The sequence below is a fragment of the Rhinolophus hipposideros genome (genome assembly GCF_964194185.1).
Source record: "Rhinolophus hipposideros genome assembly, chromosome: 24".
Taxonomy (NCBI): domain Eukaryota; kingdom Metazoa; phylum Chordata; class Mammalia; order Chiroptera; family Rhinolophidae; genus Rhinolophus; species Rhinolophus hipposideros.
Genome location: NC_138070.1, coordinates 5,856,497 through 5,876,280, shown reverse-complemented (window position 1 = coordinate 5,876,280; position 19,784 = coordinate 5,856,497). Strand labels below are relative to the sequence as shown.

At 40.9% G+C, this 19,784-nt stretch overlaps 1 protein-coding gene across 3 annotated transcripts in view; it reads right to left on the bottom strand.

Annotated features, from left to right (window-relative positions):
* The window catches only part of ATP2A2 (ATPase sarcoplasmic/endoplasmic reticulum Ca2+ transporting 2), a 49,403-nt gene extending 36,512 nt beyond the window's left edge, over positions 1-12,891 (bottom strand). For 2 of the 3 annotated variants that reach the window (XR_013992463.1, XM_081036736.1), the window contains exons 1-5: positions 12,172-12,887; positions 11,439-11,456; positions 11,258-11,340; positions 4,211-4,315; positions 262-400 (exon numbers count right to left, since the gene is read on the bottom strand). Coding sequence is in view for 2 of the 3 variants with exons in the window: in XM_081036736.1 (XP_080892862.1) it covers positions 262-400; positions 4,211-4,315; positions 11,258-11,340; positions 11,439-11,456; positions 12,172-12,289 (463 nt within the window). In the remaining variant the exon portion in view is untranslated. Of the gene's footprint in view, positions 1-261; positions 401-4,210; positions 4,316-11,257; positions 11,341-11,438; positions 11,457-12,171 lie in introns of all 3 variants that reach the window. The other variant, XM_081036737.1, reaches the window with a different exon arrangement.
* Between the last annotated feature and the right edge of the window lie 6,893 nt (positions 12,892-19,784).

Genomic DNA, 19,784 nt, shown 5'->3' with positions numbered 1-19,784 from the left:
ATTATATCATTAGTGCTAGTGTTCTACAATGTAACAAAATAAGCATAATAATTCAAAACACCTTGTTTAAAAGAAAACAAAACCTTAACAACGTGAAGGGAGGTGCCAAAACACTTTGAAATAATTTTATAGAACACCTGATTTGTTTGGAGAAAACTAAAATTGATACAAGTATAATTTTTAAAACACTTGTGAGCTTTGAGAAAGACTGCATTCAGATATACAATCTAGAAAAAAACAAAAATGACAGACTCAACTTACCAGCAATTTCTACAATATCACCAGGAACAATGTCTTTAGCTTTAATCCGTTGTACACTCTTTCTGTCCTGTCGATACACTTTGCCCATTTCAGGCTCATACTCCTTAAGGGCTTCAATTGCATTTTCAGCATTTCTTTCCTGTAAAAAAAGAAAGAGAACAGAAGATAAAAGTAGTAGTAGACACATGCCTGCCACTCCAATACTTCTACAAGTCCAAGCAATCGAATTTTAGAGTTCTAATCTAAACTCAGAAAAAAAGACACATTAATGACATGTGTAGTAAACAATTCACATTTTAAGGTGACAAATGCTAGGCCCTTATGATTTTGTGTAAAAATGAAAAAAAAAAGCCCCCTAAGAAGCGTAAAAGGATAAAATTATAATGGGGAAAAGCAGTTATTAAGTCAGCTGTCCCTAAGCACACTGAAACGCGGCCCTCGCATTCAGCACATATACCTACGCTATTTAAATGGATCCTCTTTCACAAGAAAAGTGATGGTCTGGGGCTTGACTGCCTGGGTTCAATCAGACGTTTCCACTTAATAGCTATGTGACTGTAGATGAGTTATGCAACATACAGGTTTACTGCCTACAAAACCAGGACCTTACAGTACGTACCTCAAGGGCTGTGAGGATTTACACGTTTTATGTAAAATGCTTAGACTGTATTTTGGCACACAGTAAACGCCATGAGTGATGAATTAAGAAAATTAAGTTATGTCTCACCAATTCTAAGAAATCTTTTTCCAGTGGTAAAGGCCAATAAATGGCTGAAATCTCATCATAGTATCACTGCTAGTCACATATCGTATTTACCATAATGTTATATATGAACATAGCAAGACTTAGTCACCCAGTTTTCCTAATTTCGAGATGAAAGATGTAGAATCAAAATGAGTCATGTTGAAGGGGGAGAGGGGGAAGTACAGGATAGTTCCTTTAGGGGGTTAAAAAAAGAAAGAAAAGCTTGCGTGCTGAATTTATCTTTTCTCCTTTTAGAAAGTAATTAGAAGAAGCGAGTCTACAGAGCGCATGCACAGGTGTGGTTACTCAATGGACAAAGGAAAGGATTCTTTCATTTCTCTCACATTTTGGCCCTCCGGTCTCAAGCTCTTCAGTTTAACCTTTACTTGGATAGAATTTATACTCATTACCTTACTATATGATTTTTTACCTTGCTGTAAGAATTATAGTCTGTTGTGAAAAATCCTTAAACCTAAGAATTTAGATGACACAAAACTAAAAGCTAATGATATGTGTGTCTCACTTTTTATGTATGCATCCTGAAAATGCATAGGAAACCTTAAATTTTGGAAATTCATAACAAAAATAGTTTCAATCCTATATCAGATCTGCTTAAAGAATGAGTACATCTGCATCACCTTATAATTAACCGAAATATTAGAATATTTAACCCTAATTAATGTCACTGCTATAGATCCTTCAGGTTAAGTTCAAATGTTACTGATACTGTAGAATGAATACAACAATGCTCAGAATTCTACTGCAATCAAATTTGAAACTATTTTTTCCACAAACCCCCTCTCATCCCCTTAATTTATGAATTGTGGCAGTTTTATTTCTTTTACTCCTTCATCAAGATCATGTCAAGTAGAGTTTAACTGGATTGCTCAAGGTTAGGAACACATCCCAGGAGCACTATATTTTGCTCCTATTAAAAACTAGCAACGGTACATTTCAATTAGAAGCATAAACTTAAAGATAAATTACTCAGATGCCAAGGACAAAGACACCAATTAAAATCACTTAAAAAGCCCCCAACTCAAACTATCAAGATAAATATTTAGAGTACAGGAAGTGGGAAAGGGAAGTTCATGATCACATACTTAAATAGGTTACATCAAAATAGGTCAATTTGGGGAAATACAAATACAGAGGGTGCCCAAAAATGTACACACGTTTTTAAAAAACTGTACTGAAATTGTAATACTCAATATATACTGATAACAAAAGATGAACTCAAGTCACGTTTGACAAGAGGTGCTCACAGTGGTTCCCATCACTGTCCAGACACTTCTGATTATGGCGAACTACTGCTTAAGCAACGCTGGCCCAGTGTCCACCTGTATGCATTTTTTTGGCACCCCCGGTATACCTAACTTACTACAAATAAGAGGATAATTTAGAGGACCTTCTTTGATCTAAAATTTTACAACTCCTACCTCCTCCACTCAAACCCAAATTGGTCTAAGTGTCATTCTTCAAACATACTTGTACCTTTCTGCTCATGCCACTTCCTCTCTGGAATAGTCTCCCCAGACTCCACCCACAAAACTCAAGTTTCTCAAAAGTTCCCAGATTGTCACCCCCTTTAAGAAGCCTTCTTTGATGTCACTGGTCAGAAACGTGTGTCCACCCTCATCTTCCAATACTACCCTACATTATAATAATTTTCCTTACTTCCAGAAGGCAAGTACCCTCCAGTATTGCACATACCATTCTGTAAACTGTGTAAAAGGGACTGATACCTAAGAATGTTATTCTTTTTTTAAACTAAGACAAATATAAAAGTCCTATGAAAACTGCTGTAAAATTTTACTTTGGAATTCATATAAGCCTGGGCCTGGATTCAAATCCCAGATACTCTATGTACTATTTATATGGCCTTTGATAAGTCACTTAACCACTCTGAACTTCAACATCACATCTTCAAATGGGAATGTGATCTACATTATAAGATCACACTGTAAGGATGAAATGGGACTGTACATGAAGTATCTACCACATAACTGGCATACATTATTTAATAAAAATACTTATTACTAGCTTGAAAAGAACAATCTAATACTGTGTTATTCTTTCTTTTGCCTAAATTATTTGCAGAGGATCATTTCTACCTAAATATAAACTTTTTTTTTAATTAGGAAAAAAATCAAAGAGGAATATAGCATAATTAAAAATTTCTAAGTAGGCCATCTTTCTATGAGCCCATCACATAAAGATCTTGTTTATTAATAAGATGAGAAGTTTATAGTTTAAGAATGATAGAAGCATTCATTCTATTTTTATCCTCAAAGGGATAACTATATCCATCAAAACCCTAAAAGATCGGGCCGGCCTAGTGGCTCAGTTGATTGGAGCATGGGCTCTGGAGGGCAGGGTTGCCCATTTGATTCCCGCATGGGCTGGGGGGCTGCGCCCTCCACAACTAGATTGAAGGACAACTACTTGGAGCTGATGGGCCCTGGAGAGGCACACTGTTCCCCAACATTTCCCAATAAACTTTATTAAAAAAACCCAAACCTAAAAGATCAATACTTAAAATGAGTTTGAAATATTAGTCTCAGTCTGTTAAAAGACATATATAAAAAAAAAAAAAATCAAGCAGATCAACAGTCCTAGAAAAGTTAAGTCCTCAAACTAGATATATGCAGAAAAACAATTATGTGATTGGGGAGTGGGGGGAAGAAATCCCATTTTGTTTCTGAAGTAAAACTAGCTTCCATTCTGTGAGTAAGCAAGACCTGGGCAACTGAAGGAAAAAAGCCAAAAGTGTGCTCTAAAAGGAAAACAATCTAGGATTTAAATAATTTTTACAACTAAACACACACACAGACACACAAAATCCAAGAAAAATAAAAATGACATTGAGCTTATTAAGTTTTTCATAGGAAGCAGCTAGGAAATATAAAGACAGATATTGGTTCTCAAATTTTCTGGTTTTCCTTAAGTAGCTTTTCTCATCCATTTTTCTTAACCCCATACTACCATGAAGGATGACAATTCATACAGACATAAGCAAAATATATATGCATGAAAGGTCTAAAATTTTGCCATTAAATAAACTAATGGATAAAAGAAAAAACATATAGACATTCCACAGTGCTATCTTTAGTTAACACATCAGGAAAAACAGGTAACAAAAGATTAATACAGTTTAAGTTACATAAATTACTAAAATGTAGCAGCGCAGGAATTTTTGCTTACCTGCCATACACCCACAATTGCATTGGCTACTAATATAAGTAAAATTACAAAGGGTTCTACAAAGGCTGTAATTGTTTCTTCACCTTCTTCAAACCAAGCCAAAACCTGAAAGAGAAATGGCATGTGTTAGAACTGTAATGTGTTTTTAGGCTTAGTGCCACTTTACAACAAAAGTGGCTGACACAAAAGGAATTACAATATATAAAATCTCTTTCCTTACTATCCCTAGAAGTAAATGGTGGCAAAATGTAACGACAAAAACAACCAGTTTATATGTTGTTCAAAGTAATTCTTGAGAATCAAAACTACACAACTTTTTAATAATATCCTTAAGAGCTTATTTATATTTTCATTTAATAATTCTGTTTTAAAATCCAAATAAAATACTTTTTGGGAAATAAACCCCATTCACTTTATATGTACATATGTAAAAGAAATAAAAGTTAAATTCTTGATTTTATTAAATTAAAAGGCAATCAACACTTTGTTGACTTGGGTAATATTTACATCAAATAATATCCTATTTGGCATAAATTCATACTAAAAATAATGATCACTGACTCAAAATTTTAAACTGCTAATGTCCCACTTATTTTTAGTGGTATTACTGACGGTTGTCTCAGAATTACTTCAAGGTTGTTCCATAATCAGGAAGTATTTTGAAGGTTACCCTCCATATGACATCTAGTATAGCAGCACAGCATTTCAGAAATGACATAAGTCCAAAAATGTTACAACTGGACACAGAACACTGCCCCAAGAAAAATGAGCAGAGAATTAACTTCTAGCTCACGCAACCCTAACTTTGTTAAGATTTAAAAGCTATCAGAGCCACAGTGTTCTCCATAATTTAGCAACCCTACGGTGTTAAGAGAGAATCCAATACAATGACTCTTAAAATAATATGATTAAAAATGTAACCAATTTTTGTGAAAAACTGCCAATCCAAAAAGAATATGAAACATATCTTAATGATTCAACCTGGCAGGTAAGATTTGCAATGTTTTATAACATGGCTTAAAATGTTTGAATATTTCACAATAAAACCTTTTCTTTAAAATATATACTTAGTAAACAATAAAAGCACTGTTTTTGATACTTTTTAATATTGTCAGATATTTTTTATGGTAATAATGAAGCCATTTGACTATGACAGTACTTAGTGGAATACTATAAACTGAGTTTTACACAAATAGCAAACAACCAGAAAGATGACTAAGGCAAAGCCCAACATGAATTTTGCCACATAAAAGAGGACAATGATGAATTAAGAAATATCAATCTAAGCAGGAAAAAAATAAGGAGACACCTAGACCGTGTACTGAATCACGACAATCACCACTGACAGCTAGTGAACCAGGGCAGGCAGAGAACCACAATGAACATAAATGTTGCTGCAAACTTTCTATCAACAGGGCATTCCTGGCGTTAAAGGCAGGCCTAATGCCAAAATGAAAACTTCTCTAGGAAGTTATAAATTTTGATAGATGCAAGATCGCAGCTGCTTTGATACTAGCCTTCCAAACATTTGCCAAGGAGAGCATATCAGAAATAAGAAACTTAATTAGCTCTTGGAGAAAAATTGCTCAACTTGAAGAGTAACTAGGACCTTTCCAAAAGGTCAGTGAGGCATTAGCAACTGTAAGATAAGCTTCACACCTTGTTAAAGAGGATATGAATTTCCCTCTTGGCAGCTAAGCCTGAGGAACAAACTTAAAGCAATACCCCATTCGGCTGGAGCAAAAGAAGACTAAGGCGAGCAATGACAGGACTATCAGAGCAAACTTCTACTTTTCAAGAATCGTGTAGTTCCTTTGCACAAGTGGTATCCATCAATAATGTAATAATCCTAATCTGTACAAGCAGTAGTCTTTCCTTCCAATATGACTTTAAATGTTTATGTGTAAGAAACACAGGCATTAATAGTTATTTGCAAGTTCTACAGATACACTAACTAGTGCTTGATGAGAAACAAATGGGCAAATCTTAGGGTAGAAGGACGGTGCTGGACCTGTGTACAATCGACAACCAATCTCAGAATACTTCTTAAAATGTCTATTTTGAAACCACAAATAACCAAAGAATTAAATACTACAGGCCAAAATGAAGACTGGCAATATTTCATTAACTGGTAAGAACCAATCCAGTTAACCATGTTCAAATCACATTATGCAATCCTTCACGGTTTTGTTCTATTGAAAAGACAACCTCTTGTGCAAGAGGAAGATGGTGCTAACAAATGAGAGAAACTCCATGAGATGGGAAAGAGGGGAGAGAGAAGGGGAACTGGATGAGTGACACATTGTTACTGAAATGCAAGATGCCTTATTAGCACAACAGTACAGGCAGCTCCTAATTATGGTTTACTAGAAGTTATACAAAATGTATTTATACAGGGGGGGGGGGTTGGGGGGGATGGGGGGGATGTTTCAAAAAATCTTTTTGAATAATAGGCTGAACATAAAAGATTATGTTTTATTGCCTTTTGCTCACTGTTCTATCCCCCAGGAGCCCAGAGAGTCTCTCATACACAGTTGATATTCACTATATATTAAATACATGCATAAATGAGTGAAACAAAACCTCATACATATGAACTTAAACATTAAGACAGCAAAAAAGAGAATCAATTTCATCAACAACTTCCTTCAACAACATCAAAGAAAAGTGGAAGGAAAGGCTACTGCAGTATAATTTTAGGCACAGTTTCTTTTTCTCTTTACTTTCACTGTTTAAATACAGTAACACTACATGTCTTCTGGGGCTTACATTATCTATCAAGTTCAAAGTTTCAATCTTGCCAATCCTATTCAAAGTAACCACTTGCTAATGAATGCTCAACTACAATTTAAACTGCTTAAATAGAGTAGGATAGGCTATCTTCTAATTGTTATCTGTAAGATTAATCTCTGTGTAGCACAATAACTTCTGACAGGAGAGCAGAGTTTAACGAATAAAGCAAATTTTAATCCAAAGTAAAGAGGCATGTTCCAGTGTAACCTGGGAGACAGTCAGGGTACTGTGACTCAGTTATCTTACTTGCATATTGGATAATGTGCTGAGCTCTTAATGAGACCAAAAAAGAAAACGATAGTGATCACGAGCACATTTTTCAGAGGGAGGGCACCAGTCTGCATTCCTCTTGTATCCTTAGAAACTTACAAGGCCTTTGGACACTTTTAATACTTGTTCAATAAAGGAAGAAAATTACATCAAAAAAATCTTTAAAAAGAGGAAGTGGAAATTAAACACTTTACAAGAATGAAAAAAGTTATTAATAATAAATGTTATGGCAATTTTCTAGGGTGGGAAACAAAATTCTTTCAGCCATTAAAAACAAATGTATGAATTAGACTACATTCTCTTCCAATGTCGACACAAAGATTATGTGAAAATACTCCTCAATGTTTTCAGATTTGAGAGTACAGTCTTCTTCAAAGACAACAACAACAAAAAAAAACTACCGTTTCCCAGAAAATAAGACCTAGCTGGACAATCAACTCTAATGCGTTTTTTTGAGCAAAAATTAATATAAGACCTGGTCTTATATCATAGAAAACTAAGACCAGGTATTATATTATATTCGGTCTTATATTATATAAGACCCGATCTTATAGTATAGTAAAATAAGACCGGGTCTTATATTAATTTTTGCTCCAAAAGACACATTAGAGCTGACTGTCTGGCTAGGTCTTATTTTCAGGGAAACAGTACACACATATTCACTTTTCAAACCATATTTTTAAAGAAAGGCTCTAAATAAATTAAACCAATCAGTAAGCTATTTATTTTTATCTACTTTAAAATAAGAAATTAAAAGAAAACACAGGAAAAATTTCCAAATCACTACATAATACAGTAGCAAAGAAAACCAAAGTATACCGACAGATCTCACGGTTAGAAAATGCTACCAACACAAACTCACCTAAATATTTGTTACATCAAAAGCAATAACCTAGGTTCTAAAAAGAATTAAGAATCCCTTTAAAGGGTCTAGTAGGAAGAAAAGACAATTACCAAATATAAATGAAAAGTTGAGAAGTGCTTTGGTCTAAGAAAGTTTTAGCATTTCAGGGTTGATCTAAGGAGCTGAGGTAGGGAAATGGAGGGGAAAGAAACTTATGTAAATTGTGTTACCAAAGAGGACTTTATGATTCAGATAAATGACACAAATATGGCCCTCATGCTCACCTCCTTCAGGGCTTTTCTCAAATGTCACCTTCTTAGATGTCTTTCCTGACCACCCTATTTAAAAATTGTACTCCCTCTGCTTCCCATACTTCCTTATTCTACCACCTCCCTTCCCCACTTTATTTTTCTTCATAGCACTATCACTGTCCAACAGATTATTACGTATTTTACTTGTTTATTATCTGTCTCCACTAGAATGTCAGCTCCAGGTAAGAGGCTTTGTCTATTTTGTTCGATGCTGTATCCCCAGTGTCCGTGCCATGTGCCAAGTATTGAATTAATACCTAACTAAACAGTGAAAGAAAAAGAGCATTCAAGGTCAGCAACCATATGATGTGATATATGAATGGCAAAGTTGGTGACCAAGAAGGATGGAAAGACAAACTGCAAGGACAGAAGGTCCTGAATGTTAAAATTAAGGAATTTCTAATGTTACTTCATATGCAATGGGAGATATATACTAGCTCATTTCTTCCAATCCAAGTAACCTTTAAAATAAACTATTTTGATGAATATTAGAAATTTACTACACTTTATCCCTACAGGTCACAAGTGTAAAACATTAATGCAGTTTCCTACTTTCTGCCACAGCAAAACATTAACTATGGTTAACAGTTTACTACTTAGTTTAATATTTGAAATAAACCACTAAAGCCTAATATTTCTTTTTAACTTGAGCAGAATCTGATGATTATTATAGAACTACCTATTCACTTCTCCAAAAGAACATGAATATTCTACCAAGTTTTTCCTATAAAACTAACAGGACTAAACTACCACAAAAGGCTCAGTGCGCTTTTGAAAGACAAAGAAACGAGGAATGAAAAGGTCAAGTGCAATGTGGCAGTACTGCCAACTCCACATGAAGAAAATCAACAAAACGTGTTTTAGATCTGTAATTTCTTAATCAAAGCAAATTAAGAACAGTACTTCCTAAACACGTATTGTTTTTCTGTATAGCCATTTAAAAAATGTAACATACTTCATTTCCTGAACAATAACTCCAAGTAGTTATCAAAAGGTAACTCAAATTTCAACTCCAAAACACAGCTCTATAAAGTTACCAAAACCCAACATCCTACCTTACAACAAATTTAAAGCCCATCTGAAAATGCCTAGAAACTATAAACTTACTTCAAACTAAAAATCACACACATCATTGATGCAAAATGTTAATACACTCACTCAACCTGGGCACTCAAGAGATCCTATACAACCCAAATAGTCGATAGCCAGTTTACTGGAAATAATGCCACTGATGTTGCAACACTGCCTTAAGTTACATACACGGAATACATACAAGCCAGAATACCTCTTTGGCTTGTATACATCAGCTGATTAACTTCTAAGAGGTCCCCAATGACCGTATTGAACCCCAGTATTTTAACTACCAGAGCTGACAGTTTCAGAATTACGTAGCCAGCTTAAATATAAATATTATACTAGCCCAAATATGTAGTTTGTTTTGCCCCATGACAATATGTTGAAACTCATTAATCAAACAGATCTACTCCTTTATCTTAATTGGTTAAAGTAGCAGTCAATTACTGGGGAGGAGGTTGTGGGGTTAAATTAATTCAGAACAGACATGTAAGAGGTATGGAGTGATTAATTCAGGATGTTGAATCTTTGATACGTCACTCTAAATTCTATTCAATGAATATCACTGAAAAGATTCATAAGGATTGATTAATGGCTACACATCCCTTGGCTAAAATGGCAGATTCTCATGGCAGAATCTGTGTATATAATTACTCCAGAAAAAGTTCACTTCTTCCCAATTTTTTTCTCACCTAAAAAAACGTCCACTGCTTCCTTTATTTAGTTCTCAAAATAGCGCTCTATGGTATGGTTGTCAAAGACTGAGGTAGATCCCTGGTTGCATACATACAAACATAAAAACGAGACCTTGAAGCTGTGTAGGTTTTGTGAAGCCTGAAAAACGTATTGCACTGGGTGAATTTTGCTTCCAATCATGTTTTTATAAGAATAAAATACTGTAATTTAAGAACAAAAGGCATCTCATGCTGTTAGGATTAGGAACATCTGTGTCCTATTCATGACCATTTTTAGGAAAACTACCAAGAAGTCCATTGCCCAAGAAAAGAAGGCAATAAAAAATATTGAACAGAAAAAAAATGTTAATAACCTAGAAATATCCTCACCAACCCCCATCACCTTTCTTCTCCAGTAGTTCTTTGCATTTCACCAGTTTCTTAGCAACCATACAGGACTCAAGGGATAAGTATATACAGAACAAGAAAAAACACAGTTTTTTTTTCCCCTCTTTTAAGATCTAGAACCAACTGTACTGAACCTTGTTCTCTTAACCTAGAAGTCACTCAAGACAGGGGTCCAATTTAGATAAATATACCACCCTAAAGGTCAGTGACCAAATTTGGTCAACAGTGGTGCCATCACTGCCGTCATCATTCTTGTCACTGTCAGAAACTGTCACCTTGCCATTACTAGGACAGGAGAGCAACTGGAATATTCCTTTTGTAAGTTCTATTTACAGACTATAAAGAGCCCAGCATCATCTTAGTATGATCTTACACAATGGAAGAACCCAAAACAGAAAAGGCCTTCCAATACAGAACTTTTTGATATTAAAAGCTGATAAACCACAAGAATTTGTAAGAGCCTGCCACATTCGGGAATAATTTCTAACTGCATTGTAAACATCAGGCAGCCATTTATTTTCTGTTCACGAATGGCTTCAAGGGTTTTGTTTGTAATTTTAAAATATCTAGGTTTGGAAAAAAAAATGGAGACACAGCTTAAACCTCCAAATATGATGTTCTCACCCGACAGACATCATTTATTTGGAGAGAAAATAAATTGCTTCATACTTACAAAAGATATACATGCTGCCAGCAATAAAATTCTAACTAGTAAGTCTTCAAACTGCTCAATCACAAGTTCCAGCAAGGTTTTTCCTATTAGAAACAAATATATTTGTTGTAAATGTCATATTAACTTCAGCACACAAAGGGAGGGGTGGGGGTGGAGAACGGGACATTTTAAGATTACTTACCTTCTTCAGCCGGTAACTCTGTAGAATGTAGAAATTCGCCAAGCAACCGTGTCAAGAGGGGGGAAAAAAAACATTTTAGCATTCTGTATTTCTAAAAGAGAACTGCTAAAAATTATCAGTCTTTGAAAGACGTACCTAGACATACATATACATTCAACCATTTTTAATGGAAACCACACTAAAATGGTATCCCCCAAAATATGCAATACTTGTAACCAATGGCCTTAGGTCTACCCCGAAGCGTAAACTCTCATTGCCATCTAAGCAGGGATCCCGAAACAAGGAGGCATTTCAGCTATGTCATCACTTCTGCCAGATGTGTAACTTTGGGTAGTGCAAGAACGGTCAGAGGCATTCTCAACTACAACGACGCCTCATAAACAGGCTGGGGACGAGAAAATGTCTCGCAGGACTCAACCCAGCTTCAGGAGACTAGTTCCTCCCTCCACCAGGGCCGGCTGCTGCTGGTGACAGTCGCGGAGCTGGCCGCGTGCGGGGAAGGTCAAGGGCTTGAGCCGCGAGGACATCGAGAGCGGGCGCAGACCCGACCCGGGGCCCCCGCATGCAGCCCCTTTCCCGCCTGGCCGACGCGCGGGCTCGACCCGCCGCCTGCAGCCCTCGGCGGGCTCGGAGCCGAGACCCACGAGGTGGGGCCCGGTCAGCCATCTTCCCTGGCTGTCGGGCCCGCGCCGGGCCGCGCGGGGCCCCTGCAGCCCCGGCGCCGGGCACCTACCGTTGGAGCCCCATCTCTCCTTGAGCTTCTTGACCTGATCCAGGCTCAGCCCCGTGCTCTCGTTGACACCGAAGTGGCCCAGCACCTCCTCTACCGTCTTTGTGTGCGCGTTCTCCATGGCTGCGGGGGCCTCGCCTCCCGTCCCCGCGGCCTCCTAGCCTCCGCCTCGCACTCGGACAGCGGGCTCGTGCCACCTCCGGCGCCCAGGCGCGGACTGGCTTCTCCCCCTCCTCCTCCGGCTGCTTCCGCCTCGCGGGGCGCTGAATCACCCGCGCCCCCTCCCGCGGACAACCGCTCCTCTCGCTGCCCGGCCCTCGCCGGCGCCCACCCCGGGCTCAGCTGGGCGGTGGGAGCTCACGACTCTTCTCGTCAGAAGGGAGGGTCTCCTTCGCCCTCAACCGCCCGCCCAGAGCGCAGGCCGCGGCCCCCTAGCCCCCTCCCCGCTCTCCTGAGGTGATTCGCGGCCCCGCCCGGACCAGAGGAGGGGGCGCCCGGCCGACCCCTGAGGGCGGAACGAAGGGCTGCAAGGCGGTGGGGGGGTGCACAGCGCGCTCGCCCAGTTCCCTCAGCTCTGCTCCCCCGACAGCGGCGGAGGAAACTGCGGCGAAGGAGAAGGAGGTGGCGTCGGGGACGGCTCCGCGGCGACTGCTCTAATAGCATTTATCCGTCGCTGCCTCCCCTCTCGCCGCCGCCGCGGCATGTGGACGCCGCTCATTGGCCGAGAGGGCCCAGCGCGGCGCGGGCGGCGCAGACCCGCCCCCTCCCCGGCTCCCTCCCTCCGGCGCGGCTCGCGCCCACGCTGCCACGCAGGCCCCGCCCCTCCCGCGCACCGCCCCCCGGAACCCGGATCGAGGCTGCCGTGCGCGGTGCCTGCACAGTGTGCGCTGTGGCCGGCGGGCTGACGGCGGGCGAGCTCCGGCCGGCTCCTCCGCTAGTGCGGCTCTAGCTCCCCAGCCGCCCAAAGAACTAGAATCCAGAAGCGTGGGAGCCTCAAGGTGGGCTCCCTGCACTCGCTGCCCCAAGGGAACTGCCTGCCCTTCAGGGTCGGCCTCAGGCCGGGGTGCATGGCTGGGAAGGCGAGGCCAGGGAACCTGGGAACTTGGTCCGCACAGGGCTCCCGAAGCGCGCTCTGGTTGGTGTCCTTGGCTCGCCCCCTCGCTCTCAATCACCAGGGCCGCACTCTGCATCCTAATCTGCCTGCTTCGGAGCCCCGCCTCAGTAACCAAGGGGAGGAATTCCGCAGTTCACTTCCCACAAGGCCAAAATCCCTCATCTGTAGCCTCAGGGACACCACATCCCACACCCACAGCGGAGGGCTCCACGGCGCGCAGGTATCAGCCTTTCCCCAGCGGGTTCTGGGCCCTGACTGAGTTAATCCCACCCCGGGGAAAGGAAGGAAGGTGTTTGTGGTTTTTTTTTGGAGGTTTTCTTTTTAACAGCCCACACGGCCTTCGATACACGTCTGCGTAGAAGACACAGGCTATGCTACTGTACCTGCTGTGTAGCAGTGAGGTTGGTACTAGAAGGTGCTTCTCTTGGGTATTAAGATCAAGGCTATTTTCTAGACTCCCCCTTTTCCCCAACAGGCGAAAAAGAGTCTTTAATCCAAGACCTAGTCTCAAACCACAGATGATTTGCACCGGAGGTCTGTACAAAACCTAGGTAACAGCAAGGTAAAGGGAATTTCCCAATCTAAAGACGTTAGACTACTTCACAGGGGAAGGGACCTCGAACTCATGAACAAAAGGTGAACATACTCGCGTCACAAAGAACAGCTTTCTTAAGGAAGTGTGTCGCAGAACGAAGCAGTTAGTCCACTTTCGTGTTTGGCAATACTGTACCCTCCGCAGGAGCCAAAGCAGAACGAAAATCACCTCAGTTGTCCCAGATGGCTCAGCCTCAGGACTGAAGATAAATTCCTTCAAGAGATGCAAATTACAGTGCATTACCCAGATGAAAAAAATCAGGCACATCATTTCATTATTTCCAAGGAGTGGACGCTGGCATGCAGTTTTGATTGATACTTGGAAAAGGACCAACAAAACCCTACACGAAACAAACAAACAAACAGAAGTCTGGTGTATGGCAATGCATTAAGAGAAGCACGGCGAAACTGGTTAGGTCACAGGATTGGAGCCTCCTCCAGGAGGGACCAGGACTGTATGGTGGGGTGTGGTAATGGAGGGCTGATGGATCTTTTCCCTCTGAGACTAGGTCTGCACCGTTTCTTACCAGTTCTTCTGCCTCATCTCATCTCTTTCAGCAACAATGGAAGAACTACAGGCGGGGGGATCATTAACCTTTCTCATCCCAGAAATTACCTTGGGCATTTGACTTTGGGTCTCTGTTCCAGGGCTGGGTCTCTGCTTAGTGTTATAAGCACCTCTGGTGTGATTACGAGCTTCCGGAGGGGTTCCGTACCTCGGCTTTTGTACTCAATGTGCTTCCCCAGATCTTTGAGTGCCTCGTTTCATCTTATTCAGATCTCAGCTTGCATGTCACCTCAGAGATGTCTTGGCTGACAACGTGGCTACCCGCCCCAGTCACCCTCGCTATCATGTTTTTGTTTTAATTGCTTCACAGCACTTATCTCTGATATTGTATTTTTGTTTAGCGGTTTACTGCCTGTCTCCCCCTACGAGGATATAAGCTTCATGAGAACAGGGGCTTGTCTAGCTTGTCCATCCTCAGGACACAGTACAGTTCCCGTTATACACTCATCATTTATTGAACTCCTGTGTAAAGGAAACAGTCCCACCATCCCTGCCCTGTCAGTGACTTGCAAAAGGCCTTGCCATGGGAGTGCCTCAGCAAATTTTTGCTGAACTTAAGTTCATTGATTTCCAATCTGTGAAATCAACAGGAGGGCCTCTGAACTACTTGCCTCATGGGAATGGCTGTAAAGGTTAGATTTCAAACAAAAACAGTTAGGCAGCATTATAGGTTTCTCAGAGATAAGTAATGTAGGTTCACATTGCTACTGTAACCACATTGTCATCACTCTTCTAGACTGTTCTTTGCCAGCCTTTTCTATACATTGGAAGTTGAAATACTCCCTTTAACTGAAACTGTGATTTTTAGCTTGGCGTTGGCCCCTTTTACATCACATGCCAATTATGCACTTGGTTCCTCAACCTGTTGGAGTCTCTGACACGTGTTGTTTCTAGGTTGCCAAAATTAAGCATAAACTCAGACTCCCACAGACAGAAAGATCTAGTCATTTCTGTGTAGAAATAAACCTATGTTCAGTTTATTTTATGAACTACCTATGCTTCTTGTGCAGGTTAAACAGTAAGAATGGGTTTTAGAAATACTTTCACCAAGGATTGCAGTTACAGTCTATTAGGGAGAGGAGAGAGGAGAGAAACTGTGATTCAGAAAGATGGATGATTTGATCAAAGAACCTCAAAGGAATTGATAAAGGAGGACGTTAGCTGGTAATAAGCAGGCAAGTTTAAAAAGCCTGGCAGACAGAAAAGAGAAAAGGCCCAGTAGAAAGAGTAACTTTGTGAAAGAGGCCAGAGCCAACTTTCCAACCCTCTATAGCCCTCCTGTAAAGCGATGGAGATTGCAAAAGGCAGTCTGTTCCATATTTGGACAGCTCTGATCATGAAAGCAGTCTCATTCTGGGCTGCATCCACCTCCCACTAGCTTCTCCTATACATTGGTTCTTGTTCAGCCCTCTGGAACAATTCTGAATAAGTTTAATTCCTCCTCTGTGTGAGATCCTTTTAAGTATTTCAAGATATCTATTGCGCTTTATAAAAGTCTCCTCTCTCAGCTAAAAAGAACAGTAGTCCCTGAGCTGTTCCTCCTGTAGCAGGAGTCTGCAACCCCTCAGTATCCTCCTTGTCCAGTCCTGGAGACACCCAATATGGAACACAAAAATCTAGGCAGCCTCGCAGTGGAGTGATCATTGTCTGCCTTTGTGCTGGACGCTTGCTCCTCACACGGTTTATTTGTATTAACAATCAACTGAAAACTGAATTCTGTATGTATAAACCGTAGTCATGTGAAATCTTCCCATTGTGTCCTCAAACTGTTGAATTTTTTTTAATCCAGGCACTGAACTCTGACTATAATGGAATGTTCTTGTGTTTATTTTGGCCCATCTTTGCCGTTTATCGTGGTCTTTTGGAGTCTTCATCTTCAAGGGATGTTTTAGCTATATGTTCTGGTTTGGGTGACACACAAATTTGATAAGCATGATTTATGACTTCTATGTCTTTACTCAATAGAACTTCTAGACATTCATTCCAGATTAGAAAATAACCAATCACCTGGATTTAGTGGTTCAACTGCTATACGAGTTGTGATCAGATAATACGGTGAATGTTTAAATAAAAAAATTATTACAGTAAAAGGCACATTGCCATTAATCCTCCTCAAAATACTCCCCCTCACTTTGAACATGGGATAAGGCATCGTTCTTGCCACTTTCTGAAGCAGTATTGGAAGTTCTCTTTTGTGAGTGCCTTTCGTTGTGCTGTCATGGCTGCCTCGATGTCCTGAATTGATTCAAAACGTTTACCTTTCATGGTCATTTTGACTTCGAGGAAGAGCCAGGAGTTGCATGGTGCCAGATCTGGTGAATAAGGTAGGTGAGGACACATTGTAATGTTTTTATTTGATAGAAATTGCTGTACCAGAAATGATGTGTGACATGGAGCCTTTTCTTTGTGATCACAAAATATGGTGAATGCCGCTGCCAAATACCATCCCATGGAAAGGCAGGGATGGTCAATATAGGAAGCGGCACATTGAACCTTGGTAACTGTGTGTGACAAGTTTCAACTTGTTCAGTCAGTGAGGTGTGAGCTATGGTTGAGAGAAGGTGTGTTTTAAAGTGTGCTATAAATCATCCTCCATCGTGACAACGCTCCATCACACATCACTTCTAGTACGGCAATTTCTGTCAAATAAAAATATTATGGTGTGTCCTCATCCACCTCATTCACCGGTCTGGCACTGTGCGATTTCTGGCTCTTCCCCAAAGTCAAAATGATTCAGGACATCGAGGCAGCCACAAAAGAGCAACTAAAGACTCTCACAAAAGAGAACTTCTAGAACCGCTTCAGAAAGTGGCAAGAATGATGGGCTAAGTGTGTTCGAAGCGAGGGGGAGCATTTTGAGGGGGATTAATGGCAATGTGTCTTTTACTGTAATAAATTTTTCTTCATTGAAACATTCACCGTATTTTTTGATCATACCTCAAATCAACTTCACCATAGGTTCCAAAGTCAGGAAATGAAAATCTTATAAGGCACACTGCTGCCTCCTTATCTCCCATAATACTTTGTTATACAGCATTAGAACAGACCATTCCTTTGGTTGAGCACCTGATGCAGCCAGCTTAAGGATTATGTTACATGAAAAATGCATATTTATGTGCTAGATTCAGAACTGGCACAGTAAGGTGTTTATAATTTTAGGCAGGTGGGAGCTAAGGCCATCCAACTTAATCACATCTGCCATCTCTTACTCTGGAACACATGCTTGTTGAGTGGGCAGTTGCCTGCACTGTTTAAATTCTTTGTTATGTAAATTAAAGTCTCTTAAGGTGATTATGGGATGTTAGTCCTCTGCACTATTAACCAGCCCACATTTCTCTACTTGTCCATAAGAACTTTCAAGGACTCTCCAATGTGTTGCTAAAATCTAGGTACAGTGTCTACAACAGGCTCCAAATCCATTCTAGTGATCTTTTCACAAAATGTGTCTAGTTTAGCATGGCTGGTGTTACTGAGCACATGCCAGAATCTAGTGACCACATTTTCTACATGCCCACAAACTATAATTTTAACTTCTGAGAATTTGCCAAACTTAACAGACTGTCTTTTCTAGATTTGCCTCCCTACCTCCATTAATAAGCATTCTTTTGATGGCTCAAGGTCAAAAAGACGACTGACTAGCTTATGCTTATTTAAAAAAGGACTTATTGGAACTAGAACAGCTTGATCCAGGAGCTCAAATGAAGTCACTGAGAATCTCTGTCTCTGGGTTCTGCTCCTTACCTTAGCTTTTTTGCTCTCAGGTGGGTGCTCACCAGATGGTAGCAGACATGGTCGCCAGCATCTCCAATTTAGAGTCCACCAAGTTTAGCGATGTCTGTGAAGGGAAAGGCCTAATACTTTCTCAAGGTCATGAGCCCCTCACTGAAGCAGGAGCTGTGGTCAGCCCCACCTGAATTACATGGGCTGAGAGTGGGGAGGAAGTGATTCCCTAGAGCAGTGGTCATCCAACGTTGGCAACCTCACCTGGAGGACTTATGAAAACACAGACTGCTAGCCCTATGTCCAGAATTCTCATTCAGCAGGTCTGGGATGGAACCAAGAATTTGCATTTCTAACAAGTTCCCAGGTGACAATAATCTGCTAGTTCAGGACCCACACCCTAGAAAACAACCCCCGAAAGGAAAATCATGGTGCTGGTACCAGAAGGAGGGGAATAAATGTTGGGGTGGCCAAACAAAAGATGTCCACCTCACTGAGGAAAGTCAAAGATCTAACTGGTTTGGAGGAATCAGAAGCAAGTAGCATGGAACACTGGAAACCTGGATTGAAGACGCCCTAGATTCTTCCACTGCATTTTTCAGTTTCACCTGCCACCACACCCTCCCCTCCAGTTCTAAGCTCCTGCCATAATAAACCGTTATCCGTGCCTCTGTACCTTCGCTCAGGCTGTTCCTGCTGCTTAGATCCGCCTGCTGAGCCCCTAATCATACTTCAGGATGAAGACTCAAATCTCACCCACTGTGGGAATGGCGCTCTCCATCACTTCCATCCCCACTACCCCAGATATGGGCTGCTACTTCTATGTCCCACACAGCATTTTGTGTATCGCTCCACTATATACTACAGTAACTCGGGCTTGCTTCCTATTTCTCTGGCTGATGCTTTCAGGCTTTTCATAAACCTCCCATCTTCTATTCCACTTGAAACGTGCCATAGCCCAGGACTTAGCACTTGGACTTCTTCCCTACCTACAATCTTCCCTTAGACACATTGCTTTAAATCCCACCTAAATATTAACATTTATAAGTCCAGACTCCTATACCCAGCTGTCTCCTTGGCCTTGCCCCTTGACTGGGATGCGGACTCACATGTGAGAGTGACAGGCGGGGGTGGGGCAGTAGGATGGTCACCTCTCTCTCTGAGACGTGAGCCATGACTCACATACAGTCATTGCATATTCAGAGCTGAGAAGAACAGCATTTGGGGCAGAAGGAAGAGCAAATGGCAAACATATGAATAGTACTCTTTCTTTCACAGCACTTACCACCTCAGTCACTTGTGTATCGTCTGTCTTCTTCTACCAGATTGTAAACTCCAGGAGAACAGGGATCATATGCACTTAGAAGGTGCACAATAATGAAGGAATGCATGATAATCATTTGCTTTGAGGACTTTGAGTCCCAAATTTGCTTTGTCTCCCCAGTGCCTAGTGTGGGGCATGTACCAGGCGCTCATTCCATATCCACCGAATTAATTCACTTCCTTTGCAACTGCTCTGAAAAAAATGTTGCCATTAGAAAAAAAAAAAAAAAAAACTGCTGAAGAAACCCATGCAGCCGTGCCAAACAAAGTACTGTGGAATGGTTTTCAAAACCATAG